General features: G+C 40.3%; 2 protein-coding genes and 1 long non-coding RNA gene across 4 annotated transcripts; 1 reads left to right on the top strand and 2 right to left on the bottom strand.

Moving 5' to 3' along the window:
- Positions 1 to 843: 843 nt before the first annotated feature.
- LOC119897222 (NLR family CARD domain-containing protein 3-like) lies at positions 844 to 4,955 on the bottom strand (the record flags this gene model as incomplete). The annotated part of the gene is made up of 6 exons (XM_038710811.1): positions 844 to 1,840; positions 1,954 to 2,121; positions 2,371 to 2,457; positions 2,740 to 4,549; positions 4,676 to 4,726; positions 4,892 to 4,955. Coding segments are annotated over 6 exons (2,502 nt in total), but the record flags the coding sequence as incomplete, so codon positions are not given.
- A 766-nt stretch (positions 4,956 to 5,721) lies between these two features.
- Positions 5,722 to 6,411, bottom strand: LOC119897223. The gene is made up of 2 exons (XR_005443378.1): positions 6,255 to 6,411; positions 5,722 to 6,106 (listed from the first exon to the last, which is right to left on the bottom strand). It is a non-coding gene; the product is annotated as an uncharacterized LOC119897223 (long non-coding RNA).
- A 795-nt stretch (positions 6,412 to 7,206) lies between these two features.
- Positions 7,207 to 12,250, top strand: LOC119897221. 2 transcript variants are annotated; one of them, XM_038710809.1, is made up of 8 exons: positions 7,207 to 7,324; positions 8,179 to 8,583; positions 9,155 to 9,465; positions 9,556 to 9,819; positions 10,779 to 11,051; positions 11,464 to 11,566; positions 11,658 to 11,823; positions 11,945 to 12,250. In XM_038710809.1, the coding sequence occupies exons 3-8, from the start codon at positions 9,348 to 9,350 to the stop codon at positions 12,098 to 12,100; spliced, it is 1,080 nt and encodes a 359-aa protein (XP_038566737.1). In that variant the 5' UTR covers positions 7,207 to 7,324; positions 8,179 to 8,583; positions 9,155 to 9,347; the 3' UTR covers positions 12,101 to 12,250. The 2 variants fall into 2 exon arrangements, with proteins under 2 accessions (XP_038566737.1, XP_038566738.1); XM_038710810.1 differs by having other exon boundaries at positions 7,212 to 7,324; positions 8,182 to 8,583.
- Positions 12,251 to 12,882: the final 632 nt, after the last annotated feature.

The following is a 12,882-nucleotide window of genomic DNA, read 5'->3' as shown; positions in this document are numbered from 1 at the left end:
CTTCATTTATAAATAAAGTCCAAACTCACCTTGCAGCAGACAGACAATGAAAACAAGATTCAGAGCTGCAGCCATCTTTGTTTGTCAGGAGAGGCAGAAACTCAAGTTTAAAACAATCCGGAGATTACAGATGGAAAAGTTGACATGTTTGTTATTGATGTTAAGTCGCTAAAAGGTTCAAGTAAATCTCCTACAAATAAAAATGTATTGGTACCATACCACGACAGCTCTTGAAGACTGACGTGATGCACATCTAACTTGAAGGAGGAGGAGTGTATATGTTTTTTATTAGATTACAATAGATTTGATTTAACATTATTGCCATTGTACAGAGTATAGGTAAAAGCCAATGAAATGAAGTTAGCATCTAACCAGAAATGCAAAAAGATAGTAGTATTTGCAGAAATTTGCTTGTAAAAGTTAGCATGACAGTATATCTTACAGTATGTACAGTGTTATTGACAGTATGTGTAGTACTTATATATGTATAATATATCAGATATATCATACATGGAGGTTATAATGACTTACGTTTTCATCAGGTCTGTTGTGCAAATAGAAGATGCAAAGAGAAGTCAAGAAGTGCAGTTGCATTTTCAGAGAGTTCTTGAAATTATTTTGATACTGAGGAACTTGCACAAGTACAAGTAAGTCATTAATCTTTGTAGTAGATTTTCCACTGCTGGGCCAAGAATTTTTATTTAACATTTAACATGTAAAAACTTGTATTCACCTAGCAAGTTATGAAAACAACATATCAAACAGTAACTTTGCAATTTAACATCAAATCTCTTAATTGAGAAAAGAGAGAACATTTAAAAACTTGTAGACTGACACAATTAGTTCTTCTCATTTTTGTGTTATTTTTATTCAGAACAAGCTATTCTTTCACAAACACCCAAATGGAAGTCAAAATTCAGAACAGTCTTGCTGTTGAATGACTGCTGATGACGGTCTCTCTTGGTGTATCATATCACAAAACAGGCTGGGCATCTTTAAATCAAGTGGTGGCAAAACTTACTTCATTTCAAGTAGTCCAGTTTGCATTTGGCTTTACTTGCTCATTGTTTGCTGTCTAACAGACCCCACTGCTGTATGTATAAAAAAGTCAACAACTTAATTTCCTTATTATTTAAACACATTTGGAGTGGTAAGCACTTTCATTGCCACAAACTGGGCTTGCATATTTGTAAAAAGTGACAAAATAATAGGCATTATTATATGGGCTGTATGTATATTGTTATATGGGCTTTGTATGAGCAAATATATATTACATTTGTTTGGGGTTAATTAAACACCAGGTGGATCTAAATCATTAATGAGAAGTCAGTACTAAAAAAGGTGTAGTGCTACTCAAAACCAATCACAGATATTGAGAATATAAAATCTATTATATTTACACATGTTTTACAGCTGAGGTCTCAGTGAGCAGAACTGATGTATCATTTTCTGTATGCGTCATTATCTTCAGTGTTCTGTAGCTCCAAATCCCTACTTCAGATGGAGCGCTAACCTTTCTTATCTTCCTCCAATCAGATCTGTAGACTTCAGCAACTTCACAATCTTTGTCTGGAGCTCCATGGCTTTCTCTGTTTTCTCTCCTTTCTCCACATGTTCTCCTGCCACCTGGAGCCCCTTCAGCACAGACTGCAGGGCGTCTACATTCTTCACAGAGTCCATCTGGTCTCTGTCTACCTGGATCTCATCCACCCAGTCCAGGTAGGCCTGAAGTAATCCAAGGTCATCTACAAAATTTGCAATAATCCGCAGTCCCGGTCGACGTTGCTCCAGCTCCCTCAGCCTCCTCCTCCCCACCTCTCCAATATCATTCCCGACAATACTGATGAAGGAAAAAATAGTTATTACTTTGTATTGTGACATTAACTCCCACTAGATGGCAGCACTTGTATTTAATATGACATTGTGAAGACAGACAGTGGGTTTAATTCTTACGTCAGTGTCTTCAGAGATGTGTTTTTGCTGAGGCAGTTGACAATGTTTTCTGTTCCTCGCTCTGTGATGCCAGTGATGTCCAAATAGAGTTCCTCCACAGTGGTGTTGTGCTCCAGAGCGTTCCAGAGCTCCAAAACCCCCTCTGGACCCAGGTTATTGCCACACATACTGTACGCATGAGTTGAACAATTGTGTTGCAGTAAAATACATATGGTATAGTATCTAATGACTCATATCAAGGGCTTGCAGCCAAAGGGGTCAGGGCATGAGAATGACTATTGAATATGTCCACTCAAGCACTTTTATTTGGTAATGTATGCATTTTATGACCGTCTCACCCTTTTAGCTCTAAACCCTTACAGTATGTTTTGAAAGTGGTGTTGTGAGAGTTGTAATAAACAATCTTGCATGACTTACAACAGCTTTTTCACTTGGCACTCATTTGATTTCAGAACTGCAGATTCTAAAATAGCTGCTTGCCTATCCAGGCAGTTGTATCTCAAACTGAAAAAGAACAGGAAAACATTGGGGTGATCATGCTCAGCTCGTATGGGGGCTATAGTCTATTTCAGCATGCATTAGGTGTGAGGTGGAGCACACCCTGGAGAGGTTGTCTATCACAGAGTTAACATTCAGACAGACAAGCATGCAGACACAGGGAGAAGATGCATACTCGACAAAGATAAGCATTGGCCAGACAGAAAATCCAACCCAGCTTGTTTTATTGCCTAGTGTTCAAATGCCAATTCTTATCTATGACAGGTTAATGTAAAATGTATTACTTACTAGAGAGTTTCACAGCGATGTAGGATTGGCCCCAGTCTATTTAGTCCTCTGTTTCCAATGTTGGAGTAGCCTAAGTTGAGCTCTTTCAGATTGTGTGGAGAGAACTGCAGAACATAATGCATGGCTGCACAGTCCACAACACTCAGCTTCATTTTAAACAGGTTGAGTTTCTTGATCTCTGGTGCTGCCATGCTGGTGGCTTCCATCATGTGGAACTCCATCAGGCAGTGGAGAAGATTGAGGGCTGCCTGGTTCTCGAGCTTCCTGCCCTTAAACTGGTCTTGGAACCACAAGCCCAGCCTGGTGGGGATGCCATCCCCTTGCTCTGTGGGGGAAAAAACAAGGCCATCCAACTGACCTGCCAGCCGAGCTCGGAGCATTCCCATGAAAAAGCGTGTGAACATCTGGAGGCTCTCCAGCTTGTCCGTGTTGAGGGCTGTGTTTTGCAGGGGTGCAGCTGTGGAGGATGGTGGACATAACCCAAAGCACCAGAGGTCCAGAGCTTGGATTATGTCCTCCTGGCTGAAGAGGTTGATTGCACAGTAGAGGGCAGCCATATGCTCTTGAACAGTCAAGTGGAAGAAGGAAAACATCTCCACTGTTTCCTCTTTGAGAGGCTGGAGGATGTGACTGAGAAAGGTGCTCTGAAGATCAGCAGGTGCAACGCCGTAGTTCTCCAAATCTGCCCTGTCGAACATGATCTTTTTCTGTAGAAGGTTTTCATAAGCCAGTTTTCCCAAGTTTGTCAGTTGTTGCTTTGCTAGCGAGAGAACCTTAGCTCTAGGGGTGCTTCTCTCTGCACTCCCCTTTAGCGCATGGTGCTTGACTGCTGTAAACAGGTAACAGAAGTAAACCTCGCTGACAGTTCTGGGCGGGTTGAGCTCCAGAGACTTTGAGTCACCAACATCTTGATTCCCTGTAGAGAAGAACTCAGCCATAGCGGTACAGATGATGTAGCAATAAAGAGGGATGAACGACAGCACAAAAAGGTTGTCATTGTTCAAGATGTAATCATAGACTTTTTCAGCAACTTTACAATCTTTGTAGAACTTGGTGGTGTATTCCTTCACCTGGGCCTCCTCAAAGCCCAGCACCACACAACATCTCTGGAAGAAACCCTTGGGAGCTTCAGTAGAGGGTCTTGTTGTGAGAATGACTGATGCCTCTGGGAGAAGGCTTCCCTTGATTAAAGCCACCATCAGCTCTGACACTGGCACCTCCGAACCAATGTCAAGGTTTTTGTCAGGACTGTTCCAGTCCAAAGGGAATTTGAACTCATCTAATCCATCTAAGATGAAGAGCAAGGAACTTGGTGAGGTGAAAATATCAGGTAGAGCTGCCTTCAGGTACCGGAACCGTTCTCCAAGCAGCTCCAATAAGCTCAGCGGTGCTTCAATCAGATTAAGCTCTCTGAATCGCAAGTCAAAAATGCAGGTGAATTCACGCATGTTCTTCCCAATCGCCCACTCATAGACTAGTCTCTGTACTGCCACGCTCTTTCCGATACCAGCAATACCCTTCACTTTTATCCTTTTGGGGGGCTGTCCTGATGCTCCTCTGGGGCTCAATAGATGGCACGGCTGGATGCGCTGGCAAGCCTGATGGACATAGATGCGAGCTCGTCTACTTGCCAGGTCAAAGTACTCATGTTGGCTGGTGTCAACTAAGTCATCGTCTTCTGTCACAAATAGGTCAGTGTAGCGGATCTCAATGTGAGAAGCTGAGTTTGAAGCCACTCCCTCGCCCTCTGAGTAACACTTTAACTGCTCTGTGCGTTTCAGTAGGGTTGTTTTATGGGCAGAAATTGGAACTGCAATGGAAGACGGTAAGATTTAAGATATAGTCAACAAATTTGACTTAAATTGCTCTTTTTACTTAGTTTTGAAGATGAATATTTTAACTTATATTGTTCAGTTCACCTAAAATGTTGCCATACCTCGGATGTTGGCCAGCTTAACACTCCTGCTGGGTTTCAGCTCTTGTGTAGCTGCCAAATGAAGATCACATGAATACATTTTCAAACCATGTGATCAAGTAATATGAACAATTCAAGGAATTTTTATATCAAGAATGAAAACAAATCAGGAATAATTTTTTATGCTATAATATTCTAAAATCTTGTTTTATTTTTGATAAAATGATGAATCCATACCGTTAATGTCAGCAGTCAGGGTAAATCCCTTACTCTTTCCTTTGAACAGTTTGGCAAAGGGGCTTTAGGCTTCTTCTCTGTGGTAATCAAAGATTTCTATAGTAAATAACACATTTTATATACTAAATAGGCCATTACATGGTGTAATTTCAAGTTTATACATGTGCTTGAACAAATTTAGTTTCATGTGTTTTTTCTAACATAAGTAAAAACAAGACTACAACCATGCTACAGTACAGTATAGTGTTTACATCAGCATGTTAACATGCTCACAATGACAATACCAACATGCTTAGGAAGTATAATGTTTGCCATGTTGACCATCGTATCATTGTAACATGCTAAAATATGTTAATTAGGCTCTTGTCGTTCATTTTGCAGACATTTGGTTTGGTTACATTTTAAACAAACATTTTAACATTTTGACCAGATGTTGGTGCTAGATGAAAAGTCAGGGGTTTCATCAAAGTTGTTACAACAGCATTACACAGGGATCTATCCAACAATTGTTGTGACATTTCACTCAAAACAACAAATGTCAACCTGCTGTTGAGGCCAGAGAAAAAGGGGCTGGGATTGGGATTGCCAAAGTCAGTAAGATTCATCCCCTGATCAGTGGGTAAACTATAAGTTAAGCTGTCTTATACTTGCTGAGATATTTCAGTCTGAACCAACATCACAGTTAATTGTACCTGTTAATAATCTTCTCATCCATTGTTATGCAGTAAAACCTTATGTCTATAGTTCCAGTCCTTCAAGGTTTTAATAAAGAATATTATGTACTTTTCCTTTAACTTTAAATGCACCTGTGTATATAAATATTTACAGTACACAGTCATCAACAGTTTATTAAAGCAATATCACCTTTCACAGGTGTAGGCACTGGCGTACTGACAGCATCGTTCTTGCAGTGTGTCTCCACCCAGACCTGCAAATCCTTGCAGTAATAATCCTGCACGTCTCTCAGCACCTGCAGGAATTTTTGGCTTCTCTCCTCAGTGGCACACACGGTCTCTAGAGCCTGGGCCACGGCATTGGAAGGGGACCTCTCCAGCAGAGACAGGTATTGGGCAGATGAAAGCACCTCAGTATCACGCAGCCAACGCAGCAACGGTGCTGGGTGCTCACGGGTCCAGTTCAGCAGCAAGTCTCTCTGAGACCGTAGTAATTGCTGAGCTGAGTTCATGGCTTTAGAAAATACTCTTGGGAGGAATGCTGTAAATTAATGATTATTACTTATGAGCACAAATAGGTGTACCTTTGAACTCTGTGGGTTTTACACTTACATTCAGAAAACTACAGTATGAAAAAATGACTGGAATTCTGCACAAATACTACTATGCTCATTAATTGAAATTCATACCTTAAAGAAGTATTATATTGTTATGTTCCGAGTCACCTTCCCTCTCATCTGGTGCCATTGCAGTCATGAGTGTTAGCAGGAAAGCTGTTTGTGTTCTGTTAAGGTGCAGCAATTCAAACAACTTTTCAAAGGGTCCATAGTTCAAAGAGTTTGACTCTTTGTCTCCGCCTCTGATTTATCGGTTTTGTTTAATCATGCATTCCAATCCCCTCCAATGACATTGAAGAAAAATATCAAACAGTTATGTTTGTTCATTACAAATCATGATTTCAAAATTCAGTGCAAAGCTGAAAAATGAAGCTGACAATGATAACAGTCTTATCTTTTTATATATGTATATAAAGAGATTGACTAGCTGTCTGAACAGTTTCCTGTTGAAGTACCAAAGTTGTAGCATTCGCTTTTGCTTCCAACCTTTTACATTACTGTGATGACCTACATACATTGATGGACATGTATTGTCAACAGAACAGCTATTAATCAGTGTCAGGCCGAAAAGTTAATCATTAATCTGTTTTATTCAACTTTCCTTGGAACTCTTACCGCTATCATTTATATTTTGTCACACTGTTAGAGATTTGGTGAGGATTGCTTGTGTAGACAAAGGGAATCAGAAATGAACACATGAGGTGTTGGAGCCTTTGAGGAAATGGCCAACAGCATGAGAGTGACTCACCCGTTGTCATGTGTTGTCTCACAAATACTTGCTGAGGTCTTTCTTTCCCTAGCAAACAATTCCTAGTTCCACCACGTGGATGAGTATTTGAGTCTTTTGACATGTTTAAATAATTGTATAGTGGTACCATCACTGATTGTTAAATTACACTTTGAGCCATTAGTTCAATAGTGTGTTATGAGTGAAGGCAATAAGCATAAGATAATATTGAAGATACTAGAAGAGTAAGAGGAGGCATCGGCATCAAAGTGAAGTCATAGTACCAGGAGAACAATGAAACTCTAACTTCCCCCTCTTTGCTCCTCTGTTCATCCTTCCTTCTGTCTGTGCCGGCAGAGCAGGGTTGCCATCATGCATGTGGACACTGTCTTTCTTGTCTGTCCTCTGTTTTTTGGTGAGTAATTTAATCATTTATCATTTGTGAAAAATGCTTGCATGGATTGCAAGGTAATAACCTTGAAATCCATGCAAGAATCTGAAACTAAAGCTTTTTTCATTATTCAGTCATGAAACCTCATTAAATTCATTAAAAAGACTTATCTGATATCACAAGTTATTACCATATGACATTAATGTAAATTGTGATTATTTATCTGTGAATGTCTCCTACACAATATACTGTACTGGTAGATTACACTCAGAAAAGGATGATTTCTATTGCTTTAACAATGATGTGCTTATTTATTTTCTTTATAGAATTGATGACAATGTGACATAAGGTTTCCTGCTATAATCAAGATAATTTTGATTTTGATATTTACAACATAATATCTGAGTAAAAAAACGAAGTGTAGTAGACTTTCCAGAGCCAAAAGTGCAGTTGCCCTCTTCCCTTTTCTAAATATACAACTGTTGCGAAATGTTTCTGGGTCAAATAATGTATTTGCAGACAGTTCAGTGGAATATAGCGGTCCTAACTAACCTCATATTAGTTCCAATGTATTCTTTATGATGAACTTTCTAGAAGATCTCAGGGAATTAACTCCGCTCCCTCTGTGATTGGATGTGAGAGCTTTGTGTATGGAACGGAAACTTTTTGATTGGCCATGGAAATTGTCTTTGACTTCATAGAGGTCAAGTTAAAAACTGAATAGATCAAGCAAATAAAACATGAACATCACAATTTATGTGGCTGGATAGGCTGATTAAAAAAATTAACAAAAGTGCTTTCTCCCATGACTTAAACCTGAAGCTAGAGTTACATCAGATCCGCTGTATTGGTTAATGATTTTCTGTTCCCTATCACAGCAGCAGCCTTGTGGAGGGGAGTCCAGACTGTCTCTCCTGTGCCCTCAGTCCCTGAGCGTGTCCAAGCACTCGTGGGCTCCTGTGTGGTGATTCCCTGCTCTTTCACTCCTCTATCTCCTCGTCCTCCCAAGGGGAGGAAGGAGAAGGTCGATGTCCGGCTGAGGTTCAGAGGTGGTGGCCGCTTCTTCCCTCTCCACAGCACCGCTTTTAACAGCGAGGACAGAGATCAAGTGAGCAGGGATTTCCAAGGCCGGACATCCCTCTTTGGGCGAATTGCAGATGGAGACTGCTCAGTGAAGATCGAAAGGATCAGCCAGGATGACTCACAGGTGTTTGAGATCGCTCTAAAGAGAGGTGATGACTTACTTTGGGGGAGGCCAAGGAGCTTCAATCTGGATGTTGTGGGTGAGTCACTGTACTGCCTCTTCCTTCTCATATAAAAGGATTTGTTATTTTGCTTATTTAACAACCAGATAATGTAAGTGTATCCAAAAAATCATTATTATGTAAAAATACATGATCATATATGCAGAAAATACAGTATATTTATGTAAACATACAGAGGAGAATCTCTGACACATGACAAATTGCAATCAAAAGCCTAAAACCCTAAAAGCTCAGATTCCTGTGAGTCATTTGTATTGCATAATGAAGTGCAAAGTGCAGAAATATATGATGTGTAGAATATTTCTGCCCTTTAAAGAATGAGAATAAAAAGAATAAAAAACTCATTTGAAGAAACAGTCAATAATCACTACGCAATGTGGAATCATCCACCTTAAATAAACCACTTTAAATACTATGACACATGGGCTAATCAATTAAATAGTTCCTATACTTGTTTAAGTATGGAAATCTGAGACACATAATCCACAGTATTGGCCTTTGTAGGAGATTCTGCACTGTGCATTTGCCTTAAACGAAATACACAGCAGTAATAAAACACACTGGTGATTGAGTTTCTCCTCACTGACAGACACTCCCGAGGCTCCTGTCATCAGCGGCATGTTGTCAGCCACAGAGGGACAGCTGGTCACCCTGAACTGCTCCGTCAGCTATCACTGTCCCTCCAGACCTCCTGACCTGCGGTGGAGCTGGGTTAGAGGACCCAAGCTGAACAGCACTGAGCCTGGGGAGGTTCAGACACTCCACCCAGGCTCCACAAGTGGATGTTACTGGCCCCTCTGTCCTTTACTGTGTCGCACAAGGTGAAACCTAGACTCAGGTGTGAAGTTAGCTACCCAGGAGCCAAAAAACTGGCCACTTCAAAGGATCTGCATGTGACATGTAAGCATAGTTTTGAATACTATATTTATGTTTCTTGGTTCGGTTTACACTATAGCCTTTTATCTTTTTTTCTTTTTCCATACTTTATAGTTCCACCAAAAGATGTAATGGTTCAGGTCCAGTCCTTGACAGTGCATGAGGGGGGCACTGCCTTGTTGGTCTGTTCATGTAAAGCTGACCCGCCGGCGTCTGAGTACCGCTGGTCCTACAGTCAACATGGCCGCACAGTGCACCTCCACCAGCGCACACACACAGTCCGGGTGTTCAACGTGACACGAGACATGAAGGTCCGCTGCTCAGCACATAACCTGATTGGTCGAGGAGAGTCCAGGCCCACGCTGCTGAACATACAATGTAATCCTACTTACTGTAGGACACAGATGTGACAACAAGCCATAACTGTAAATGTTTGGTTTTCAAGGATGTACAAGAGCAACAGTAACACCAGGCTAAAAAGCAGAGTTCCGCTGTTTTTTTTCTAGCTGGTCGGGTGTGCTCAGAAGTGTTCTCTGCTGCACCTGTAACCACACCCAACAGTGATGCCACAGTGTACTGGCCACACTCTGGAGTACACTTTGACATACCCGCTGCAAGGTGTGAGAGGTGAAATCATTAGAGGTTAGCTGGTGATGAGTTGTCTTTTAAGATGTTACAAGGGAGTAAAATGTTTCCAGATTTTCAATTTGAATGTAGCTAAAAGTCACTGGAGAAGGGCTTCAAAAGAAATGTTTGATTTGACAAAAATAATGGGCATTGTAAAGATTGGAAAAGATTAATGTGATTATAATATCAAAATGAAAGGTTTGACATTTTGGGAAATACACTTATTCACTTTCTTGCCGAGATTAGATGAGAAGATTGATACCACTCTCGTGTCTGTATGGTAACCTTTTGTTAATTTTGGACTGAGCCAAGCTAGCTGTTTTGCACTGTTTCAAGCCTTTGGCGTAATATTTAGCTGAAAGACATAAGAGTGGCATCGATCCTTTCATCCTACTCTCAGCAAGAAAGGGAATAAGCATTTTTCCCAAAATGTCAAACTTTTACACGTATCATATAAAAATAATCTTTTTTTGCACATTACTCTCTCAAAGGGCTTTACAATCTATATAATATTAAACACTTTTTATTGTTAGACTCTGAATTTTGTACATTTTAAATCTCCATATACAAAAAAACTAGTACTGAGTAAACACAATATTGTGGAATAAAGTAACAACATTACATAAATAAATGGAAATGTGAAAAGAACATGAAGAATATCAAGTAAACATTAAGTGCAATAAGTTCAATTAGCTTTTTCTGTCTTACAGATAAACCAGTCATCCTCCGGCTCTCCTCCACCTGTGTTACGGAGGATTTGGAGGTGTTGTGTCACTGTTCAGTCGACTCCAACCCCAAACCAGCAGTCACCTGGAGTGTGAATGGGACTGTTCCACCTCATGATTACAACGTGTCGGTAACAGCCGAGTCTGACAAGCTAACAGCTACTCTGAGCGGTCACATGGACAAACCACAGACTGTGATCTGCTTTGCTTTCAATGCACTGGGAAATGACTCCCTGATGTTGCTGCAAGGAGGAAAAGGTGTGTTCAAAGCACTGTTTTTCCACATTAAAAAAACAGTAGGGCTGGCGCTGAAACATCTGTGCAACACGCCTGCAGCTTGAAAACATAAGTAGAAGGGAATAAGCTGAAGAATGAATTAGGAAATGATGCAAATAAAACCTTATGTTGTTGTACCCTTACTATGAGTACATCTTTTTCATTGTTGCAGTCCAACCCAATTTCTTCATATTGCAATATGTTATATTTTAAAAAGCTTTTACAGAGCTTATTATGGAATATCTATGTGAAGCCTATACATCCAGCTTGAGTGACAAACAATGGAAGGCAAAGAGTTCAACTGTAATGCATATTATTCCACCTGTACCAGGGATTACATTATAGTTTTACATAATATTCTGATCCATTGCTGTTCTTTTTGTCCAAAATACAGAGACAGCACCTGTGTTGTGGTTGGTGATACCCACTGTGGCCATCTGCCTGGTGATATTCCTTATATCGCTTTTTTTCTACTGCTGCCGAAAGAGAGCTGGAAAGTATGTGAAACAAATCAGCCCTTTAAGCGTTCACTTATATCTGTCACACTTGCTTATTATGAGGTTCACGCACCTGTTCTGCTCTTCTCAGACATGTCCTGAGTAGACGCCCAGCTGTGTACCCTGAAGGATTGGGAATTTATCAGGACCAGATGCCCCTCTACATTAACTGCACAGAAGTGACACATATCTACACCAACGGCAGCTACCAACTTGTATACCAGAACTGCACACCTCTCTTTGTCCATACTAAGCAGGTATTTATGGTATATATTATGTCTTTGGCAACAGAGGGCATTGCATAGACAAAAATCTCTAAATGTCAAATGTCCCTAATTCCCAATTTTGAGAATTAGCTACATCTGTCTCTTTTTTTAGATCCGTCCAATGGGCAGAAGAGGTGGGGAGAGAAGAAGAGGAGGAGAAGGTGGCGGTAGAGACAGACGAGTGGGTTTGGGAGTCAGAGGCACAACAGAGGTGCAGGGTACTGCTGTAGCTGACGCAGAGACGGCCATCTACTTGGAGATCCTCTGAGCTCACTGTGGAGAAGTCACATGATTCTTCTGCTCCGTTAAACGCACATTAAACTTCAGATTGATTCTCATACCAATGTTAATGCACAGCTTATGTAGCTTTCAGTGATTGTATATATTGTAAATAAATATGTGTATGTGATCTCTTGAATAGTCACTGGTGCTCTGTCTCTCTCATAATCTGAACAATTTTAACAATTTATTTCTCTTTGAGTGTTGACCTGTGACCTACAACTGTGCTCTTTTTCTGAAAAAAAGATGAAAAGGTTTTATAAAAGAGGTTTTTCATCATTTAATCTTGTGTGTATTCCACAACGCACACAAGCGCAGACTCTCAGATTTGATTTGGTCGTACCAGTCAGCTGCTCCAATTGCATTTGTAAAAGCGGCTGCTGCATGCCTAATACAAGTGATCCTCAGGCAGTGTTTAAGGTTCCTCTGGAGGGAGAAAGATTTCAGCTCAAACCATGATGCAATTTGCAAAGTTTTACACAGTGCTCATGAGAGAATAAATCTTGTTATAGCGGGCAGGTCATTGCAGGAAGAGCACAGGTGTGATTGATAACATTAATTAATTGATAACATTCTGTTCCATTAAGCATTCCAGTACATTTTGTCAGTGTCAAGGTATCACAAAAGGGCTCTGAAACTGTAACACCATTAACACAGAATTAAAAAATAATAATGAGAACAAAAAAGAAAAGAAATACAGCGCATCCACCCAAAAATAGTTAAATAGTTGTCTTTTTAATGTTGAGGAAAGTAGACGTTTGGAAGAAGTCA

This window comes from Micropterus salmoides, unplaced genomic scaffold (assembly GCF_014851395.1).
Source record: "Micropterus salmoides isolate LMB-PRFRI ecotype aquatic unplaced genomic scaffold, ASM1485139v1 Ms_hic_scaffold_11, whole genome shotgun sequence".
In the NCBI taxonomy this organism is placed as follows: domain Eukaryota; kingdom Metazoa; phylum Chordata; class Actinopteri; order Centrarchiformes; family Centrarchidae; genus Micropterus; species Micropterus salmoides.
Note: the sequence above shows the minus strand (reverse complement) of the source record. Positions and strands in the feature narration are given on the sequence as shown.

Bases quoted from the DNA above. Each gene is read 5' to 3' on its own strand.
- LOC119897221 (XM_038710809.1), top strand. From the start codon at position 9,348: ATGTTACTGGCCCCTCTGTCCTTTACTGTGTCGCACAAGGTGAAACCT. The intron at 9,466-9,555 runs GTAAGCATAGTT...CATACTTTATAG, and splicing joins AAAGGATCTGCATGTGACAT to TTCCACCAAAAGATGTAATG. The intron at 9,820-10,778 runs GTAATCCTACTT...TCTGTCTTACAG, and splicing joins CACGCTGCTGAACATACAAT to ATAAACCAGTCATCCTCCGG.